The following is a 23745-nucleotide window of genomic DNA, read 5'->3' as shown; positions in this document are numbered from 1 at the left end:
AGCTTACATTGAAATAAGATTGTTTTTGGAAAAGTTATGGTAGGTCCCCAGATTGGACGACAAGTCCATTTCAAGTAGCTGGAGACGGTCGGCTATCGGTATGGATACATCACGAAAAGTCGGAGACGATGAAAGGGACTCCATTTTGTGGAAAATAGACACGCCTGCGTTTTGGTAGAATTAAATTTGACAAGATTGGCATCGCCCCAACCTCCCATCCCATCCCATCTGGCCGCTAGCTTTATTCACGTCTAAACTTCGAAGAGTTCTGAGTACCTCTTCCCTTAGGTCGCGACTGACAAGCTGGGAAACGATTAGCGTTAACTCAAGTTTACGCGTCTCTCCCAGCATCCCAGCATGATCGGTCATCTGGTACGGGAACAACCTTTCTTGATAGTGTGATTTAAAGTCCTCCAGAGTGACTAGTTGGGTACCCATGTCGAGCCTTATCAGACGTCTCGTTCAGATATTGGAACAGCTTGGTCGTCTCCTGATCTCCACTGTGTGAGCGGTAGACACAGCAGTACACTATTTGTGTAACTCCCGTGTCAACCAAAAGCCACAAAACAGAGAAACTCGGTGCCTCAAGGATCTTGTGAACTTTGCCACAGATGTCATCGCGAACGTACACACAAACTCCGGCACGAGGTAAAAACCTGTGCTCCATAGTATAACTCTGGGTATATGGGTACCCTAGGGTAGCTGAGGTACGCCTCGTTAACCGGACATCTGATCTGCGACTCTTCGCTTCTTTTTTGGAGAACTAAATAAACATCTCGAATTCGTCGTCCTGCATGTCTTAAACACTAGGTGGCAGCACAGTGATTAAAATTTCAATACAATATCAAAATATCGTAACTTGCAACAATAGGTATTGATGGTATTGAACTTTCAACGATGCACCAACAGGCTAAAGTTTAAGTTATATTAATAGTCCAGAACATGTTATTTATTTTTAAATTTGAAACTACAACCAATCATTATCAAGATTTCGTAGTGCCTCAAGTTATGAATGTGTGAGCTTTGGCGATTGCGCTTCTGATAGTAATTGACGCTTATATTGCTTTTCTCTTCCGTAGGTACATACTTGAGTAACAATACCTGTTTAAAATCTTAGTTTAAAACCTCCAGCCCTGATGATGTTTTAAATAAAATTGATGGCGTCAATCAGCAGCTTGATTTTGATTGCCTCTCCCGATCGGAAACTGCGTCTCTTCCGAGTCGAGGCGCATAATTACGATTCACAACTGGCCAATCGGGAACTTTTGACTCATTACTTGATTTAACTCACAAATTAGAATGATATAGTAGAAACCACGTTCATCTTCTCGCTCGGAAACCCATCTGATTACGAGACTCGGATGGGCTACCCGATCGGATCTATTCCGATTTGAAATAAAATCAGCCTGCTTGGCGGTAGTTTTAAACCTTGCATGCGTTTCCTTCAGTATTATAACAAAGAACTTATTATTGGTCCAAATAATATAATTATTTGTAATATAGGTACATATAACTATTTAGTGACGTAAATGTATATCAAATTAAGCTAATTATATCAAATTTTATCCAATCGACATTTTCTTTCCCAAATTAGAACGAATTTTGATATAACAATGTTATGTCAATGTAATGTGTCAATAGTATTATATGTATTTCATACATATAAATAAACATTTCAAAATCATTATTTCAAATTTAGGTGCGACGGCGAGCGCAGCAAACTAATAATCCTCTTATTAATTGATTTGCTAATACAACAGCGAGCGAGCAGAACAGGCGAACTGAGCGTGCTGCGGCAGACGAATCGCTAGAACCCACTTAAATAAGATAATAATGGTAACATTTTTTATTGCAAATCTAAACTAATCTTGTAGAATTAATTTTTCGCCCTAGATAAGATTAAAACCACGATCATAACTATGGAAATGAACGGAGCAAACACGCCGCGGATGTGGCCGGCGGCGAAGCACCAGTACTAAATTATATTATCTAATACATTATAGTAATAAAACTTACACCTTTAATTCATTATGATGTCTAATCATTACAATGTTTATTACACATAATTGAATTACACAATTTGTTGTTAAGCAACTTAATAATTATAATAATTCACGCTCTTTGCTCGTTGAGGTAGACAACGACCACAGCTTTGCACTTGCTAAAATTCAGACACGCCTGTGATGGTCGTCTTACAGGAGTGATTGTAGTCTATTATCTTTTGAAATTATGTTAAATATCATTATGCCGAGTGAAAGTAGATAATTTATTGTTATATTGATCAACCCTGCTCGCGCAATCACACCTGCTCGCGCTGGTTCATAATAATAATATAGTACTCGTTTAGGCCGCGTTCCCATTATGTCGACAGATAGTCATGCAGTTTAAAGTGTCGTGGCTTGTATATTTAAATGAAGTTGTTCACATAATATAGTAAACGCGATTAACTGTTTCACACCTTTTTTGTCGTTGCGACGACAGACTGCGTGATAATGGGAAGAGCTAGAACGACATCGTCCGACGACAAATAGAACGTCATGATAAAAATGTGACGACGGATTATAATCGCAGCTTATAGATGAAATAAACGTCCACGACACAGTCACGACAGATAGTAGTGATATGGGATCAGGCTAGATATAACAGTTGTCTAACGGTAAATAGAGCGTTATGAGGTTAGTGCCTATGAGATTATGAACCTGCTTATATAGATCTGAACATTTGATGAGTGTCAACCTTAGTTTAACTCTGTAAGTTGCACTATTGCACTTTGCAACTTATGTTATTATGTGTGTTATTATGCAGTGCATCTCAGATCTTTGCGATTTAAAGCTCTGAGTGGCACTGCAACTGTTATGGACAGGCGTGTCATTTACCATCAGGCGTTCGACTTGTTCGTCCCATCACTTAGTATCATAAAAAAATATTTTAATTAAAGTAAAACTTTCAAGTCTCATTTTTGCTTCATAAAGGTTATTTCAGTTTGAGTTACATGTGTTAATCAATCGGAAATTATTGCGAAAATATTTATTAAACCTTCTCCATGTGATGTAGTAAAAGATAAAATGTAATAAAACTGTCTACATATATTCTTCCCGTTGCTTGTAGCTGAAAACTTAGATATAATAAATGTTGAGTTCAATGCACTTTCAATGCTGTGACACATTGCATGTTTTTATCAAATTTCAAGTGCATGGTGGTACTTTGTTGCACTCGTACGTATGAATATATACACATAATAATAATAATAACAAATGCAGAAGGCGGTCCTGCTCGATACGGCACGTATTGTTCGCCGGTTCTTGAACCTGAGTCCCTGACCCCGGCCGACTGTGGCAATGCCGGGAAATACCGTGTCTCCAATTTAAAAATTCAAAATTAATCTTTTAGACCTTGGGAGAGGCTAGAGTCTAAACTAGATAATAATTATTATATACACATTTGACGGATTCGTAAAATTCCTCTACAACAATATAGGAAAATACTTTTACTACGGGCACAATGCGGTTGCCATTCCTTGGCACCGGCCTCATAAATACCAGTAACACGATGTGCAGCACTAAAACAAAATTGAATCTTACAACAGTTACATAACGTGTGGCCAAGTGTATTTTTACTGTACTGGTTTGATAAATAGTATATCGCTTTTGAACTCTTAAGTACACATCTTTGCTGAAGTTGGTTTATTAAAAAAAAATATGGCTGGATTTTATCAACTTGTGTTATTTTATTTTTTATGATACTAAATGACGGGCTGAACAAGTCGTGAGCCTGGTGGTAAGCCACAGACCTGTCCGTAACAGTACAACTCATAGTCTTAAATCACAAAGATCCGACGGGCACTGCCACCACGTCCATCAACTTGAAACATAAGTTGGTAGTCCCAAGTGCCTGTAATTTCATCGGCACCCTTACCCTTTAAAACTGGCTTGCCGGCAGAAATGAGTAAGGTGGCAATACTTCACTGGACGAACACTTTCACAAGGAGATCTACTACCACTAAATTGTATTAAATTAAATTAAAATTTATCTATGTAATAACAATAATGTGCTAGTCCAGCATACCAATTACATCAAACTAGTGAATTTTCTGATCTATGAATACCAGAGCAATTCACTTTGGAGCATTGACAATCCAGATCAGAACCAATTAGGCTCTTGTCGGTGAAGCCTCCTCCACTACTCACGGTACATAGCCAGCTTCTTGATTTCTTTATAGCCGCTCACTTTCATGTTCTTCTTTATTTGTCCACTGTTCGCCATACTTGATCGTCCTCTCTTCTTTTTTCTTCCATTTTCCCCTTAATTAAATTTCTCACAAATTAATTCGTCATTACGTAACAAATGTCCAACATTTTCCCCCTTTCTCCTTTCTTCTATATTAAATACTAATAATTTAGTAGCAGTAGAGCTCCATGTGAAAGAGTTCGTCCAGGGTAGTACTGCCACCTTACCTATTTCTGCCGCCAAGCAGTAATGTCAGCATTACTGTGTTCTGGTTTTGAAGAGTAAGGGTGCTGGTGAAATTATAGGCACATGGGACTTGTCAACTTATGTCTCAGGGTGACGAGTGCAGTGGTAGTGCCTCTCAGACCTTTGCTGATTCTACATCTTTCTTCTTCTTTTAAATTCAAATCCATTTATCCGCTTTGAATAGGGTACATTTATAAATGTTGATGGTGAAATTTATTTAGAACTTAATCCTATTCAGCGTTAAACAAAAGCATAAAAATAATAAAGTTCTGAGTGGTACTGTAACTGTTATAGACAAGCGTGTAGCTTACCATCAGGCGAACGACTTGTTCGTCTCGTCACTTAATGTTATAAAAAAAATACACACAAGTTTATAAGCTGTGATACTATTTTCCACATTGTCAAATTAATAATTCTCGTTTTTTTTTAAATATTATATTATTATCATATTCGAGAAAATTATGCTTTTTTTTTACGATTTCTTCGAAGCTCAGTACAACTTACAACGAAATGACTTTTGTAAATAAGTACACGTAACAGATGTCCAAACATTGTCTCCTTTCCGTTCTCTATTGTATTTAAACGATTTCTTTTTTTGGGTTAGGGAAGAAAGAATTCATCCAACGCCTAAAATGCAAACCATTCACCCATCGAGGTCGTCAATAAATTATGCAGTACAATTAAAACTCGACTGTTTCAATTTCTGTTACCAAAGTTAATAAAATCAATACATAAAAGTGTCAATGAACTAAATGACTAATAGCAATGGAAACATTATTATATTATTATGTTTCAAATGATTCGAGGAAAGAATAATTACTGAACGGCGTGTTGATGACCGGTTTCAACCCTTTATATGTATATGAAATTGTTTTACCACTGAAAACTCTAATGAAATGAGTAAAAGGAAACGCCGTTTAAAGAAATTAACTAGATTAGAGACAATTTTGAAAAACTTTACTAGATACAATTAGCCAGAATATAGAATATAATATTTTTTAATATTTTTAGATGATTTAACCTTATTTCTATTAGTAATTTGTTAAACATGGCGAGAATGCAAATCAACACAGTATTTATAGGTCTATTTTGAAAATGATTTTATATTTAATGTAATGCTATCCTGAAAATCTCCACAAAACTATGACTTTTTTACTTCATCAACGATTTTTTAAAAATACTCTCTACTGCATCTGGGTGACTTCTTTTTGCGTGGTGGTGATTTTTCTCTACCTTATTTTGATGTCAGTTGTTATTTAAGTATTGGAGTATATCGTCGGTGTTTTGTAGAAAGGGCGAAAGCGCCATTTCGAACAATTTTTCAGAGGAGAATGTTTTAGGTTATAACGACCGTTTTCAAATAATTACGTCCTATTTTAAAATTCATTTTAAACTGAATTCACCGCGCGTTTGTATCGATGCAGTCGCGCGTTTACATCGATCTAATCGCCTGCAAATCGCAAGTGTAGCGACGCAATCGTGCGTTTGTATCGATGCAGTCGCGCTCTTGCATCGCGTTACATCGCTGCTAAAGTCGCCGTATGTAACCTTAACTTCAAAGTAAATTTTAGAGAATCTGTGATTGCACTTAGTACATACTTGTGGTGAGTATATTTAAATTGTAATAGGCTACTTTTATTTTATTTAATAAATAAATAAAGTCAGAGGCACATGTTGGCACAGTGATTCGAACCGTTAACCTCTCAGTTAAGAAGCAACCGTTTGATAACTGGGCTACCACTGCGCAGTGGCAGTGACCCCGAGGTCTTTGCGATTTAAAACCTTGAATGGCACTGCAACTTTTGGGGTTCATCTCGCCACTTGATATTACAAAAAAAAACTTCACCAACAATTTGTTATCGCGAAAATATCACTAGAAAAGTTTTATTATAAGCAAGTGACATTTCGAATTACGAATATTATTTTATTAGGTTTCTTTTATTAGTTTTATGATATCAAGTGACGGGACGAAGAAGTCGTACGCCTTGTGGTAAGCGACACGCCTACGTATAACAATTGCGTGTCACAGAGCCTTAAACCACAAAATATGGGGGCACTGCCACCGCGGCCGTCACCTTGAAACATAAAGTTGACACGTCCCATGTGCCTGGAGTTTAATCAGCAATCTTACCCTTCAAGATCGGTGTTGTAATGTCTACGTTACTGCTTGGCAGCAGAAAGAGGTAAAGTAAAATATATAAATAAATAATACAGGGGTGTCCGATAACGAACGGATTATGACTGTTAAAAACATATAAAAACTATTATTTTCTAACCATTATTTTTTACCATAAATGAATTATATAAGATTCAGTTTGTTTTTGACTAAGTATAAGCGACTTATGTATTAAAAATATATTAGTATGATAACTTGAAGAGCCAACTACATACTTTAAAGTAATGTGTTTAAAGTAGATTTTAAAATGGTATAATTTATTATTATATTTAATGTAAATAGAAAATTATTGCTATTGAAGTGCAATAGGAGTTGCTTTGACTAAAATATTAAGTTTTCAAAATTGAAAAACGTTTAATTCGGAATTGTACGCAACTATTGAGATTTCATAAAAACCTTTATTTATAATTAATTTACAGCAAAGTTGAAATTGAAACTTTGATGCAGGGGTCTAACATCGAGCAACCACGAACGAATAAAAACGTCGTCGTTCGCTAATTGTTATAGCGTCTATACGGATACGGCGTTTATAGAAATCTAAGTCTTTCAAGAATCCGATCGGTTTACTGTACACTATTTTTAAGGCACCCTAATAAAAAAATCAATGGTTCGGTGAACGCGGAGGCCATAAAATTGACCCCAGAAGTCTGAACCTGTATAAGTAACGTATTATTTTTAACAGTCACAAACTCATTTAACAGTCACAAATTCACTACGGGACACCCTGAATATTATTAACTTAACTGCCTCCGTGGCCGAACGGTTACCATGCCGGGCTGCCACGCAGAGGTCCCAGGTTCGATTCCCGGGCCGGGAGAAATATTTGTATGGCCTATATTTATTTCTCTCGTGAGTTTGGGTGTAATTTGTGGTTGCCTATGTGTGTGTCCATGGCACCCGCGACTCAGGGTTTCCCTAGTACGGGGCTATGTTGAGTGTGTGCGTTACGTTGAGTGTGTGCGTTATTTATTTATTTAGTACAACCAACAAGTCATACATTTACATACATAAAAACTTTTGCGAACCTCTGTGGATAGATGTTTAGCGCTGTGAAAGTTGGGTGAGGAGATAGGATCTAATTTAGGAAACTTTTCTAAATTGGTTCTTGTCTGTGTTCTGGATAGTACTCTAGAGTTAATTTCGTTACTCTAGTACTCGTAGTAAAGGGAATGTCATAGTATATGAACTTGATACGAAGTAGTTAGCACCGAAGACTTTAGATGAAGAGGTAACGGGTTCGATTCCCTATAGGCTAAGTTTTGGAAATGAACTTTTTCATTCGTTTATGGTTGTTACTCATAGTTCAGGCTCGGATTTTAACAATTACTACGCAACAGATACATCACTCGTATACAAAATCGAAATACCTACCAACATTACAATAGCCTACAACATCTGAATAATAACACCAACCGCTCACTACGATGAGAAAAACACCTACACCTATACCGCTAAGGTGTACAAGGATTTTAATGTATATAAAAGACATTTGAATCTATGAAATGGACATTATTTATTTACCATTTAAATAGTTTTTGTTTACTATTTAAATAGTTTTTGTTTACAATTTAAATAGTATTTTTTACTACATAATTACTATACTAAAAAACATAATTTTTTGACACTATTTAATAGTTTCAAGTTTGATAAAATGATATTTTTTCCCTTTCTCAAAATTCCGTGGTTCTAATCTAATTCCTCGATTTTATTAAATATTTCTTCTTCTTGCCATAGATTGCGCAATTAAGATTAATTTTTGCTAAAATCTTTGGGCATGTGTGCGACTGCCGTTTGAACGATTGTACCGCCGCAACGCCGGTGGTACAATACTCAGCGGTATGCACTTATCGCAAGCGTGTGACGGAGCCCTGCTACAGGGAATTTCCCAGTCTGATACTAAGTTATCGCTGTAGTTGCCTAACACAACCAATTATCATTTTGTGTTCAATACTGTTTGGACTTGGTTTGGTTTTAGGATTACTAAACAGACTTAACATAAAATGTAGTTATTTACTGTAAACAATGGGGTGAGCTTCTGTACTGGTCAATCTGCGGGTGTGAATTGTGTAAAATAAAGGTGGTTTTGTACAGAATGACATGGAAATTGCGTTAAGAGATTAAATATTAGCAAAGGCTAATAAATTATGTTTGATACCGAAAAAATCATTGACGTCATTAATATTCGGGCTGTTAGTGGAAGGTATTGTGTTTTTAGTCAAATGTGCAGTATCGCATTAAAAGTGAACTTGGAAGTTCATGCCCTGCAAATCAACTTTTAATGCAATTTAACGTGTATTTATAGCCCGATATTTAGATACCATTGCATTATCACAAGACCATAATCTCAACAAAAGCTCTTTATTACATATAAGATAGGCAGATGACTCCACTCCACCTGATGTTAAATGGAAAGTGGAATGCAATCGTGAAGGTACCTAGTGCAGTGTTGATACAATCACTGTCCTAGCCACCTCTACCCTGCATGTCTACAAGACGCCTCTTCACGCCTCAAACAAAATCTACTGTAATTATGATGCACCTGTGTCAAAATATTGGGTTTCTCAATATGATTTATCGAGTCTTAATTAAACAGCATCTGTGTCACAAATACTACTTACCAATGACATCAAGAGCAATCCTATAGTTTCTCGTTGGTGATATGGTGAAATCCACCCTACATCGATATGTCGCCCGATCTCGAGCTTGCACATTCTTGATATGCAATGCAGATGTTGGACCTCCGACCCAGTGCGTTCTATCTGCGAAGGCTTCGTCCATCCAATGAGCAGTCGGCCCTGGGACCCTGGTATCGTAGCTGTAAAGAAAGGAAAATAATCAATCAATGTTTGTTTAACCGTATATTTTTTATTCAAGGGAAACAAACAGTCATAAAACAAATAAATGGTACAAAAACGAATTAGTAATTAGTTTATTAATTAGATTGGTAATTAGAACAAATGGACCTGGACTTCCACAATCATAAATAAGAATTTAGCAAGTAAGTTACGGTTCAACTACATTCAAATACAACAACATAATAAACTAGATAATAAAATAACATCCCGAAAATTAGGTACAGTTCACTGTTACACGCAAATTAGATTTAAAAATTAAAATACTTCTTTTACTTTCTTCTCAAAACTATTAAGGATAACCCAAAGATATTCATATTATTTAAGTGTTTATTATAGAAATTGAAAGAGCACTTAAAGAAACCATTTTTGAAGTAGTTTGTTCTACTAAATTTACATGAGAAGGTAGCTTTACAACGCAAGGAGGCGAAAGTCGGAACTGTTAAGTTAATTTTTGTAATAATTCTGGTGAGTCGATGTAAATATTTAAAAGTTTATATAAAACACATGAATCAATATAATTTTTTCTATTGCACAGAGTTGGAACCTTGAAAGCATTACAAGAGGATTTATAGTGTATATATTTAATTCTAGTGCGAAAACAGAGATTTTTGATAATTTTTTTTGCACTTTTTCCTATGCATCAATGTGCACTCTGTAACTAGGGTTCCAAATTACGCTTCCGAACTCCAATTTGCTCGTCACAAAAGATGAGTACAAAGTTTTAAAAGTAATAGCTTTACGGAAAGGCTGCGAAATACATAGAATGAAAACGAGTACTTTAAATGATTTAGAAATAACGTTGCCGATATGAAAATTGAAGTGCAACTTAGAGTCGAAGATGATACCTAGATCCCTTATTTCATTAAGCCGTTTAATAATGGTGTCATTTAAAATATAATTAAAAAGAATGGGGTTATTTTTAAGAGTGAATAAAATCAAATGGCATTTGGCAGGATTGAGAAGTAGCTGATTGTTAACATAGTATGTGGATAATTGATTGGTCAAGATCACTTTGTAAATCTAAACAGTCACTGTCTTTAGTAATAATTTTAAAGATTTTAGTATCATCGGCATAGACTAAGTGTTGTGAATTTACAAAGACGCTGTCAAAATCATTAATGTAAAAGGTGAAAAGAAGTGGACCGAGATGAGACCCTTGAGGCATACCGGAAGTTACATCCAGACATTCAGAAATACAGCCTTTAAATGACAGAGCCTGAATACGCTTTTCAATATAAGATTTAAGCCATCGAAGGAAATCTCCATGCACACCGAGCTTCAGAAGTTTATTCAGGAGGATACAATGATTTATTTTGTCAAAGGCTTTCGAGAAATTAGTGTATATGGCATCAACCTGATAACCGGATTTCATAGCATTCAGTATGAAGTCTGAATTAAGCAATAAGTTGGTTTCTACACTACGTCCGCAGAAAAAGCCGTGCTGATGTGTACAAACTTTTTCTAGAATTTTACCAAAGACACAAAGCTTTAAGATAGACCTGTAATTCGTGACGTCATACTTTGAGCCAGATTTAAAAATTGGGGTAACTAAAGCCTGTTTCCATATGTTTTTGGAAAAACAACCTTCTGTTAAAGATTTGTTATAAATAATAGTTAGGGGAGTAGCTAATTGTTCAGCACATTTGGATATCAAACTTGGGTGGATATTATCAACGCCGGCGCGTTTATTGGTATTAATATATTTAAATTGTTTAAGAACTATACTATGTGATTATACATGAGAACGAAATATATGCAGGTGAATCTAATGGAGAACAGTTACTACAAGAAAAAGATGAATCGCTACCCTTTTCGAAATTTTAATTATTAAAGTAATTGTTAAAAAAATTGGCAATAGTTTGGCAATCACTAAAAGAGTTTGTTTCATAGGTCATGGTTTGGCGAATTTAATTTGTCGGAAATTTAGATTGGACAAAGTACCAAAATAACTTAGGTGACTTGTATATTGAACATTCTGAGAGATGAATATAATTTTTGTAGCATTCAGATTCCGTCGCTTTCTCTTCTGCACGCAGACGACTAAAAATATGGTAATCCAAATAGTTGCCATATCTTTCCCCCCAGAATGAGCTTTTCTTTTTTTATTTCCTAATATTGTAAGGGAACGTGTATATGAAGGCGGCTTTCAGGAGTTTTGAGTGACTTTGCTGCATGATGCAGCAAATCATCAAAAATTTAATAAAAATAACAAACTGATTGCCCGGTGTCCATGTCTTTAAGGATATTGCAGTCGAAATTTGTAGCGTGATAAATAAATTTTGATACCAGAGCATTTTTCAGATAGCTAACCCGGGATGTAAACTAATATCTAGGCATTTGTGATGGGGATCGACACTAGTCAGAGGTTCAATACACTCAGAAATTTTACAAGTTTTATTTGAGAATACTAAATCCAATATACGATCATTAATATTCAAACAAGAATTAAATTGTTTAAGATCCGTCAAATTCATAAAATGTTGCAACGCTACGCGTTTTTATCAAAGTTAGTAATAATATTAAAATACATATAATCAGTTACTGGCCTCCAAGTGGCGTAAATATGTTGAAAATCTCCTAAAATTAAAAAAGTGTCATTTGGGTAAGAAATTATTAAGTCAGAAGCTTTATCAAAAAATGATTGCAAAGAATTATCATGAAAATCATCATTATGTGGTAGTAAGTACAGGCTAGATGTAACAAAGAAATTAAAGATGAGGAGGGCGGATACGAGTGGCGGGATGGCGGAGCAAGCTCGATTATTTACTTTTATTAATAATTTTATTGATAGAAATGTGTAACGTGTTATATGTACCAGTGGTGAAAGGTTGTTGAAAGGAAACCGGCATGAAAGCTGTAATATTGACTTCATAAACAAAAATATCGAAAATTACGAACAGGCAGTGAAATAATTATTTCCAAAAATAAAACATTGTCAGGCAAGAACAGTTCTTTCGTTGTTGTTTTCGACAAAAAAAACGAAGGATTATACTACCAATTAAAGAAGTTACACTTATGGCATTTGTTTCTTTCAGCAATTATGCATTCACATCCACCCTGTGATATAGTCACGTAATTACATCGTAACCGAGCATGGTGGTGTTTTTCGTAAGAGTGAAAGAGAAAGGATTTCAGTACGCGGTATTTTATTATTACAAGAAAACTCAGTGATGGGCAGTTGGTCCCGTTGGACAAAACAGCAAAGTGTTGTGTTTGGGAAATTTGGAGTTGCTGTTCAACATCGTCGGATAAAATGGTCAGGCATTTTGTTTGTTCAAATTTTAATGAAAATGTTGTTCACGTGGATTAGTATATTATGTTAGGCCTGGATTAAACAATTTATTAAAGCAAACCGTTGGGAATCGTGTCATATGGATTATTCGTCACATTATACGAGAAGGTTTATTTATAAAGGTTTTTGTTTAGTTGTTTTTTAGAATCATGCTTTCAAGGTTGTGGCGATTCCGATAAAATCTTAACTTGTGTACGCCTCTCAAAAATTTGCTAGGTAATGTTTACTTTGAATATTCCGCTTAATTCTGTTTAGTACAGAAAAAAACTATTCGAAATTATATTCTAAAGGTAAAGTTGTAAATTTACCTTATGAATAAATAAGGAACTTCAAAATAAATATAATTTGCATAAAAGAAGTCAGACAGTTTCAGGAAACAAAATGTGAATTACTGTAGCTGTTTAGTTTTCATAGACAGTTCGCATAACTAAAAAAATGTTTTACACTTAAAATTATATGAAAACCGGGTTAACACTTGGTACTGTAATATGTAACAATATTAAATGAATATCTGAAAAACGTAAAACAGGTGTTTTTTTATTACAATTATCGACTTCGGGTCCGGCCTCAAGAGACTCAAAACAATCGAGAGCAAACGCAAAGTTGTTCGTAGGTCAGAGTAACACCGAGCAAAGCAAAGAAGGCAGTACAAAATAGGGTACAGATGACGGCAATGTTCAACAAAGGAGCACCCTATGACTACAATAATACATGTAAGTAAGTAATAAAGAACGCTGGAGAAATAAGAACTTTGCACATATGTGCGATATTAGTCCTAAATACAGAATACCGAACCGTGTAGTATGTGAAAGATGATAAAGTACTCGTAACTAAGCATAGAGAGGAGGATGCTTGAATGGTTTGGCACGTAGAAGGAATGAATGTTAGTAGATTGACGGCACAATTTTTTATAGAGTGAATGTGGAAGGAGTTGTGGAGAGAGGTAGACCTTCGTGTACATACCTCTATCATATTGGGGATGTTCTTAAAAAGGCCGGGTCAATAGTACCAATAATATGCGGGTATGAAGAGATTGGTGGGAGTGGAATAGGCGAAGGAGGTTTGTCAGGAGCGTAACATGTGGAAGTCTCTATGGATGGCAAAGACTATTCTTTGCCTACCAGGTGGAAGACAGGCGTGATGTTATGTATGTAAGTAAGTAGTACTTCAGAATTACTTGATGTAATTAATACCTAATACATCTAGTGACTAAAGTCTACATCTTAACCACAACAACGATAGTTATGCTAAACGTTCTTCAAACAAGCACCTTGGGGGAACTGCAACCTCGATAACCCCTTTAATCATCGTCGATTAGAACTCACCTAGTGGAATAGTTCGAACGGACACTTCAGATGGAAATTTCGACCCACAACTATGCTAAGTTGTCGTGGTTCAGTAAACTTAATGGTCCAGTCAGTAACAAACAGAAATTGCTTCCACAGTATGCATCATAATTATTATCTTCCATATTAATAACTATCGGATGAAAGGCTAAGTATATCAAGGGTCATTTTATAAAAAGTTTGTGAAAGCGATTTCCAGATTACGATTTTAGAAAAAAAAACTTCTAAAAAAAAAAAAAAAATATGTGTTACTCATTGGAAATGAACCTATTTATTCAGGTCTAAATCGCGTATAATTTATTTTTTCAAACAAACTAACATTTCGGACCCTTTACAGGACCTGTTATCTAGGATCCAGGATCCAAACTGACGATAGAACCTGTAAAGGGTTCGAAATGTTGGTTATGTGTAGCAATCGCAAAAACCTAAGAAGTGACTTAATAGTCTATTCGAAGCAATCTCAGTACGGTATGGTCAAAACAATTATAAACTTTAGAACTATATAATTTCTTAATAGAAACTTTAAACATTTTAGGAAGTTTTGGGTATCGTAATCATCGTGTCCCTTCCAATGGATTCTAACTGAAGCGTCCGCGTGGAGGAGTGGGTTGTATACATAAATCCACGCGGCTCAAAGGTGGCGTTGACGAAAAACGTTTCTTTGATCCGTCTCAGCAAAATTATTTCATTGAATTATTTAGTGACTTTGATGTACACAGGTAAAATAAACTGCTTAAAGCAAAAACGGCAAAAGTTGTTTACATGTTTGGACTGACAAAATTGTGATTAAAGATTAGCGTCAAAGTAGTTGAAGTTCAAGAAAGTTGGTTACAAATGACTGAACTAACTTTCGTGGTCCAAATGAAAGGACATAGTTTAATGGTATGATTTTATTTTATTAAATGCAAGCTAAATAAACGGATTAAGTAACAAGTGAGTAAGATACAAAGTCAGGAAAACATGAAATACCTTCAAGTAATAAACCTAAGTAGATATAGTTTAAATGGACACCTAATATCTGTACTATACTTATGTTGGCCTAAAGAAAAACACAGCGTGTCATTTATTTCTTAATACCAGAGTCGTCGATTACTTGTTTTTTCATATTATGTTTTATATTCTTTTGTTACGTTTTTATTTTTCATTATTGTTTATTTGATTGTCAGTATGTGTCGTATATTGCATTTAGTATTGCGTTTCACATAAGTAATTGTGCTCATTTCCGTCCTTATCCATGCTCCTGTACATTCTTATATAGTTCATATCGTCCATTTCAACAATACTTTACTTTTTAGTAGCAATAGAGCTTCTTGTGAAATCCACCTTGCCTATTTCTGCCGCCAAGCAGTAATGTCAGCATTGCTATGTTTCGGGTTTTGAAGGGTAAGAAGGCTGGTGAAATTACAGACACTTGGGACATGTCACATTATGTCTCAGGGTGACGCGCGCAGTGGCAAAGCCCCTCCAGATCTTTGCAATTTACAGCTCTGAGTGGCACTGCAACTGCTGTAGACAGGCGTGTAGCGTATAGGCGTGTAATAGTATCATCAGGCGCACGACTTTTTCGTCTCGTTACTTGATATTATAAAAAAAAGACTTTTTAGAATAGCCCCTAAACGTAAAGGCTCAAACCGCAGAAACATCCACCTACAGATACAACATACTATATTAGATATCGCTTAATAAATACAAAATAGTCGAATTATAATGTACTATAATAATAATCGAACCTGTCGAATTACGATTAATTAATTAAAAGATTAATTACTTGTATGGCGTCAATATTTTATCAATAGATGTCAGAATTTTCGAGAGATACTACGAGTAATTTCAATATAATCATCAACTATACCGTCACCGATCTCCCCTAAAAAGAGGGCTTTGTTTCTAGTCATTTCAAACAAATGTGCCTTCACATTATTTGTACAGTTACCAAAACTATCTCCGATATGCTCATTTCATCACTATATCAATACATGAATTGATAATATAGTAAATAATTTCACGCGTATAACTGTGATGCAGATTATAATTTGCACAGCCACTATTCATTTTGAAGTCAATCGCTGTCGGTGACGTTGTCGACGCCCGCGTACCGCTTGGTCGGCGTTGCACTGTTGCTACCTGCCGCGAGGCTTATCCTTCCGCAGCGTATAGCGAGGTTTCACTGCTTGACGCCTGCCCCTCGGACTGCTCCTAGCTTAAGAGAATCCAGCGCTTGGTTAGTCTGCCTGTTGCTTTTATTGTTATTATGTTATTATTCGCCATCCGACCAAACAAAAAACAAAAACTTTTGTTTAACCCGTACAAAATACATATAGGTGACTGTGTGAAATTTGACTGTCAGTAAGGCGTAAAATAATAATAATATGACGTAAACATACTTCATTGTCAAAGACATACCTGCGCAACATGCGCTCGAAAGATAATTAGGTCCTGTGTCTCACATCAGCAGCAGCGGCAGCGGTATCTTACATGCTTGAAGAGCGAAATAATTACACAAAAATCCAGTACGGTGAGATGGTATAGAGAGCTTAAGGCTACGGAAAGTCAATGTTCGTACCCCGACCGAGCGGTTTGAAATTGAGATGTACATTTATGGTACTCGAGTGCAGCCGGGTCCAACCAAATGTATGAAAAGAGTGGTTTATATTCTTATTCTTCTTAATCAACCAAAATACGACAGGACAGCGAAAAGTAAAGGTGTGGTTATACATTCGTAAACCGAAGACGAACTTAATAAACTTGTTTTAGAAAGAACCTCAAAAAAAGGGTGAGAAAAGTTGCGTTAAAAGCGAAAACTCATCGAAGTCGTCATTCCGTATTTATAACTTTTTTTATTTCTATATTTATTTCATAATAATAATTCGTTCGATATTCGCTTTTCGGGCGTGTCATGCTTATATATTATACTAATATTGATTGGCATAATTTCATTTAATATAAACTTATTTTATATAAAAATTCACTTAATATAAGTTACGTTTAATTCAAACTTACATACGTTTAATTTCAGTTTCGATAGTAATAAAAACTGTATAATAAATAACAATCATCATAAGATATAAGCGTCAATTTATATAAAACTAGTTAATCTAAATTTCATTTCACCTAACGCCAGATTGTTTGCAAATAGCAATTAATTATATACTCGGAGGTTTGTAGAACAGAATAAATGTTGATTATATTAATAATTATAATTATTTTATTTCAATTTCCTCCTGAGCAAACAAGAATGAAGAAACTTGTTGGGAAACACGTTTGTGTTTCCGAACATGTTTCTTCCCAGTTCCCTTCTGGCGCTTCTGCTTTTTCATGTTCTAACCAAACCTAACCTACTAAAGGACCAAAGGCAAAATGGCGCTCCGCACATAAATTTGGTCTGTACATCTGTAACGAAAGAACATTATTTTAAGATTTGTTACAGCCCGCGACGATTGCTCTCCCCCGTACCTCGGTACCATGACAGGTTCACTCGGTGAATCGGGTGTACAAAAATAAATTAATTATAATAATATAATATTTAATTATTATAATTAATTTATTTTTTGTCAAATTACTCCACTAGTTTATTATAATTATTAATACATTTTTTTCCTTATTTTTTATTATATATTATGTTTCACTTATTTATTTAAAATTCTTTGATCTGACGAGACTCGAACCTGCATAATGCCAATCTAGAGAATTTATAAAAACAATTGATTCTCATATTTATTAAAATGTTTCAGGATCAATGCCCGCAGGGGTCATGGGTAGCAACTATTTTCTGCACAAGAAATATTTAAACTATCCGAAGGATGACAATACGTAAATGTTTAAGCATACTTATCTTACTTTTACATCAAACAAAAACTTAGGCATAAAAACATCTCCAGAAGCTTAGGTATATCCCGTATTAGCCGAGATTTATGCGATTTAGTCCGGGGAAGAACTTAACGGCCAAAAAGGGCTATTTCAAGATAAAAATCGACAAAACAACTGGCACGGCAATGAAGAGGATTATCTCTGTAGTACTTTTTTGTTACTTTGAAATAAGAGATATTTTATTTCCGTATCTAACCGACAACCGTCGCGTCGCCTCATTTTTATCGAATGCATTGTATTTGAAGTTTTAATTGAGTTTGTTTTAAAATACACGTATGATATAGCTTGTTTTGAAATGTAAAGGCACTATTAATCAATACAGTGCCAACATATCACTAAGGATAGTGTTGTGTTGTTATCGATGAAATAAATATCGATAGTCGACTTATAAGAACTTGAAGTACAGTCAACTAAAGACACGATGCTGAATATCAAACAGAAATGATAACATTATTAAACTTATTGGCTTTATATGTTAGTTGTGGAAATATATGGTATATTATAAATATAGTTGTAACGAAATACCTGTTTGGACAGAAATATAAATATTTCAGCGATGGCAGATGAAAATTCAAAAATCTTAAGTACTTGGAGGTGGCTGATGTAATGATGATATTATGTATGATATTTAATGATATTGACAACACTAACAAATAGGCTAGCGTTAGTCGTACTACAATAGGGGCTTATTCAGAATCCAAATGATCCATTTGCAACGATTTACTCCCGCTGCTGTTTGATCGGGAATGTTGATAAACCTTATTATGAATGACTGCACTTCGAATAGCTACGGTTTAGAATGGTGATGGTAAATTGTTTTGTGGCAGTTTCCCTTTATAGTGTCCAAATACAATAAATTCCCTGAAATAATTTCCGTAATGATTTTTAAAGTTGAAGCACAAAATCATATTTTCTGAAAAATGATTTCATTACATTAGGAATTTTTTTTGGTATGATTTACAGTTAAAAAGTGGTACAAATGAGCGGGAAAATGTTTCCTTGTCAAGTTTATTATATTATTATATATTTTGATCAATGCTCCGTAATACATCACATTATTTATATGTAAAAAAACATAATTAAACTTATTGCACAGATTAATAGCAATTTTTGTATATATTATATGTAATATTTCATTTTCTCATATAACAAGTGATGGGACGAACAAGCAGTAATGTGATCATTACTGCGTTTCGGTTTTGAAGGGGTGCTGATGAAATTACGGAACTATACGGATGGATTAATTGATTGATTATGTCTCAGGGTGATAGTGCCTTTTAGGCCTTTGAGATTTAGAGCTTTAAAGTACTGAATGGCACTGCAACTATAATGGACGGACTTGTTTGCCCTTTAAAATCGAAACGCAGTAATATAGTACAATGACTCTCATGTCACAGGTTATCCTACTTTGAGAGTCTGGGTATATATCTTGTAATTTTCTAACCTTATCCTAGATTTAATGTCTTTGCTGTGAACTAACGCTTAGAAATAAATACATTATTATTATTTACTATTATTATTCACATTATTGCTTGGCGGTAGAAACAGGTAAAGTGGCAGTACTTCCCTGAATGAACACATTCATAAGAAGCTCTACTGCGACAATTATTATTTGCTCAGCAGTTATGTATAATTTAAACCGATAGAAGTCGGAAATATCGACACTAACGAAAACTCCCTCATCTCTATTTAAAAAATACATTTTTGAAAAATCTTCATTATATTATGTATTAAAAGCGTTCAACTAAAAGGTTAATACGTACGGCTCAAGAGGCTATTGTACTAGAGCTCCTGTTCATAATTTAAATCACAATGCAAGCACCTTTCTATACAGGGTGTAGGAAAAGTTGTAATAATATATGGTATTTATTTATTAAGTATTATTATTCATATAAAGTTCATTAATATTTTTGAGGAATTAAAATTTTATCACAAAATTTAAATTTTGGACTTTCCAAATAAATTTCACAAAATGTGTAGAATGTAGAAATTACTATTTAGGTAACAATGTTAAGCCTTGCTAAATTGTTCAGAGGTATGGACGAGACTTTCTTATTCCAGTATATTATCTCTTACGTCACCAATATACTAAGCGTACAATTTTCACTAAAATATGGCACGTTCTAATCATGACGGAATTTTCGATGGCCCTAGAAATATCTGTTAAGTTTCTTCCTTAGATCATTTATTTTTATATCTACACCTTTATTTACGTCATTAACCGTCTGATCACTGAAACTCGCAACGTAATGAATTATTTTTTTACGAAAATATACCCTTTGAAGTCTCAAAACCTCGATCCCATGGTGTGTCGCAACTCCCTAATGGAATAGAAGAACTTGTTTAAAAACTGACTTGCCAAGCCTCAATTAGAAGTTGTCTTTCTATTTTAAAGTCAAAAAGAGCCATTGTGTACAAGAAATTACAGCCTATTGCATATTTTACGTCCAAGGTAATTTAAACACTTTTATCGCTGCAATTTGTTATTAGGCCACTATAACTAAAATTGATTCCAAAATATCACAAATAGTACATTATTTTTTTTATAATATCAAGTGACGAGACAAACAAGTCATGCATCTGACGGTAAACTACACGCCTGTCCATAACAGTTGCAGTGCCACTCACAGTGAGCTTTAAACCACAAAAATCTGAGGGACACTGCCACTACACCCCTCATCCTGAGACATAAGTTGACAAGTCCCATGTGCCTGTAATTTCACCAGAACCCTTACCCTTCAAAACTGGAACACAGAAACTCTGACATTACTGCTGCAGAAATAGGTAAGGTGGCACCCTGGTCGAACTCTTTCCTAAGGAGCTCTACTGCTACTGAAGTACTATTTTCGTGTAATTTAGCTATATCGTAACACGTCGTGAAGTGCGCATCAAACCGCAAGTGACAACACGGCACGCGTTCAGTTCGTCATTGCGGTGCTTAAAAAGGACGAAATTGTGTCGCGATCAGTTAAATTTTCAATTAACTGGTGAGTATTTTTATTAATAACCAACCTCAGACATAATAGTTATTTACCGATTTTATGCATAAACCTATTAGACAGTAGACAAAGTGGTGAATTGCCAAGGTCTAACAGATTGACAGTTGAAATCTCAGTCCCCTGTTCAGATATGTGGTAGGTGACTGTAAACCATGTGACTGGTTAAGGCATTTTCAAACGATAAGCAACAGAATTTTACGAAAATGTGATGCCATTCAGATTGACTAGACAGTATTTTATAATTAGTTAGTTCTCGTTTTAATTAAGTACTTTTGCTACAAATACAATAATATTACTAAAGTGATTTATTGAGGCTGATACACAACAGATTTTGCATGTTTTTTGCTTAGCTAAAACTAAAATATAAACGATTTTATTGTGACTTGTTTCGTTGTATATAACTTATTTTATCAGTCAGTTCCTAGACCACTTTTTTTTCGACATAATTCTCATTTTTTTTTATTGTTCCTTATGACAATACTTTGCGAATGTCTATACGAACATGCAAAGCTAGTTTATGAACTAAAATAGAGAAAAAATGATGGGCCAGATATATTGTCAAAATACTTCCATCGTGATTAGAACTGCCCATATGTATTTTATGATACCAAGTTATGGGACGGACAAGTCGTGCGCATAGTGGTAGGCGACACGTGCCGCTTAGGGGTTTAAATCGCAATGATCTAATCGGCACTACCACTGCATCCGTCACCCTGAGACATACGTTAAAAAGTCCTATGTGCTTGTATTTTTACTATCACCCTTCAAAACCGAAGCGCAGTAATGCCGACATTGCATCTTGACGGCAGATATAATTTAGGTGGCAGTACTTCCCTGGACAAACTATTTTATAAAGAGCTCTACCGCTACAAAATTTATTTTACAATTTACTAAATAATAGTTAACATCACAGAACTTCGTGTCTACGAAGTTCTGAATCTACAAATAATATTTTTCTGTCAACATTTTAAACTACGTCTATTCGTGCTGAAAACGGCGATACGATTAAACCGTTTTGTTGTAGCCTAGAGAAACTGTTTACCACACATTTTGGGCTACATACTGGGCATTATGAGCAGCAAGTATTGTTTGAAACTCTAAAGTCGCGTACTCTTGCACCAACCGACTACAAAGAAAGTAAAATTACCCATTTTGTACACTAAAGTGTACTCAAAGTTCAGTTTTAAATATAGTATGTGCGTCAATACAATTGCTATGTATTTTGCTACGTTGCATGTAGGTATTCGTGATAACAAACAATGAAGCAAAAACATTAATTGATTCGCCATACATGTAATGCCATATTATAATTACCATAGTTAATTGGACTAAGAATCCAATTCCGAGAACTAAGTAGAAAAAAATCGCGCCTTTCACGAACAACAAACGTATAGATAAAAATAGAACAAACAAGGCAAGACATCCTAATTTACTCGTCCAAACAAAAAGCAGTTGAGGCAGTGATACTATTCATTAGGTAACGTAACCTCACTAGAGAGAAAAAGAAAACATTTACGGATGAACTACTTTGATTCGGAAAGAGAAAAAGAAAAATAATTAGATACCTATACTAGCGGGCCGGGAAAAATGCGTAGACATTATTGAATCAGGAGTGAGGCGTTACTTTGCGGAAGAAATGCGATTGTGCTTTCTCTTTATTTCATTGAGTTATTCTGTGATTATAATTAATAATGGGAAAAACGTGTTATTGTATGCTATAATTGACAGACATGTAACCAAAATAAAGAATATATGAAATATATAACATACATATAGAAGCAGCAGAGTTCCTTGAGAAAGAGTTCGTTCAGGGAAGTACTGCAACCTTACCTATTTCTTTTTTTAACCGACTTGAAAAAAGGAGGAGATTCTCAATTCGACTGTATGTTTTCTTGTATGTATGTTTAATAATAATAATAATAATAACTGCCTCCGTGGTCGAACGATTACCATGCCGGACTGCCACGCCGAGGTCCTAGGTTCGATTCCCGGGCCGGGAGAAATATTTGTATGGCCTACATTTGTTTCTCTCGTGAGTTTGGGTGTAATTTGTGTTTGTCTATGTATGTGTCCATGGCACCCGCGACACAGGGTTTCCCTAGTGCGGGGCTATGTTGAGTGTGTGCGTTATTATTATTATGTATGTTACACCATAACTCCGGTTTTTGTGAAACGATTTTCATGATTCGTTTTTTGTTGGAAAGAGGTCTCCATAGTGGTCCCATTTCATTTTGAAGAAAATTATCCTCTTCTAAGGGTGGCTGTTCACGCATGAAGATTCTTTTTATATAATAGCGCTTAAATTTTACTTAACGAGCAATTATTTTAATGGTTGATTTTGCTATTCTCTAATTCAAGGCGTTTTTCTCTCTCAATATACTTTAAGTAGTGAGAACCGATTTTTAATATCTCCTGTGTCAAGTTCTGTATAGTGGCAAACTAGGGATATTTCAATTAAACTTGGCAAATAGACGTAATTCCACGTACTTTTGAGGTCGGTTTTTTTAGCACTCTGTACTGAGATTATTATATAACAAGAGATGGGACAATACAAGTAGTAATGCGAGCATTGAGTGCGTAGTGCTTTTGAAGGGTAAGGGTAGCGTAGAGGACCGAAAATGTAATCGTACATGTAATTTCTTACAGACACATGGGACTTGCCAACGTATGGCTCAGGGTGACAGGCGCAGTAGCAATACCCCTCATATCTTTATGATTTAAAGTTCCGAGTGGCACT

The 23745-nt window shown here is 35.1% G+C and overlaps 1 protein-coding gene across 2 annotated transcripts in view; it reads right to left on the bottom strand.

The window, feature by feature from the left end:
- LOC113235116 (nephrin-like) overlaps positions 1-23745 on the bottom strand; it is a 292525-nt gene that overhangs the window by 94246 nt on the left and 174534 nt on the right. For both annotated transcript variants that reach the window (XM_026470692.1, XM_026470693.1), the window contains exon 4: positions 9268-9464. In XM_026470692.1, coding sequence (XP_026326477.1) covers positions 9268-9464 — 197 coding nt within the window. The remainder of the gene's footprint in view (positions 1-9267; positions 9465-23745) is intronic.

Source organism: Hyposmocoma kahamanoa, unplaced genomic scaffold (assembly GCF_003589595.1).
Source record: "Hyposmocoma kahamanoa isolate Upper Pololo Valley unplaced genomic scaffold, ASM358959v1 87, whole genome shotgun sequence".
In the NCBI taxonomy this organism is placed as follows: Eukaryota; Metazoa; Arthropoda; class Insecta; order Lepidoptera; family Cosmopterigidae; genus Hyposmocoma; species Hyposmocoma kahamanoa.
Note: the sequence above shows the minus strand (reverse complement) of the source record. Positions and strands in the feature narration are given on the sequence as shown.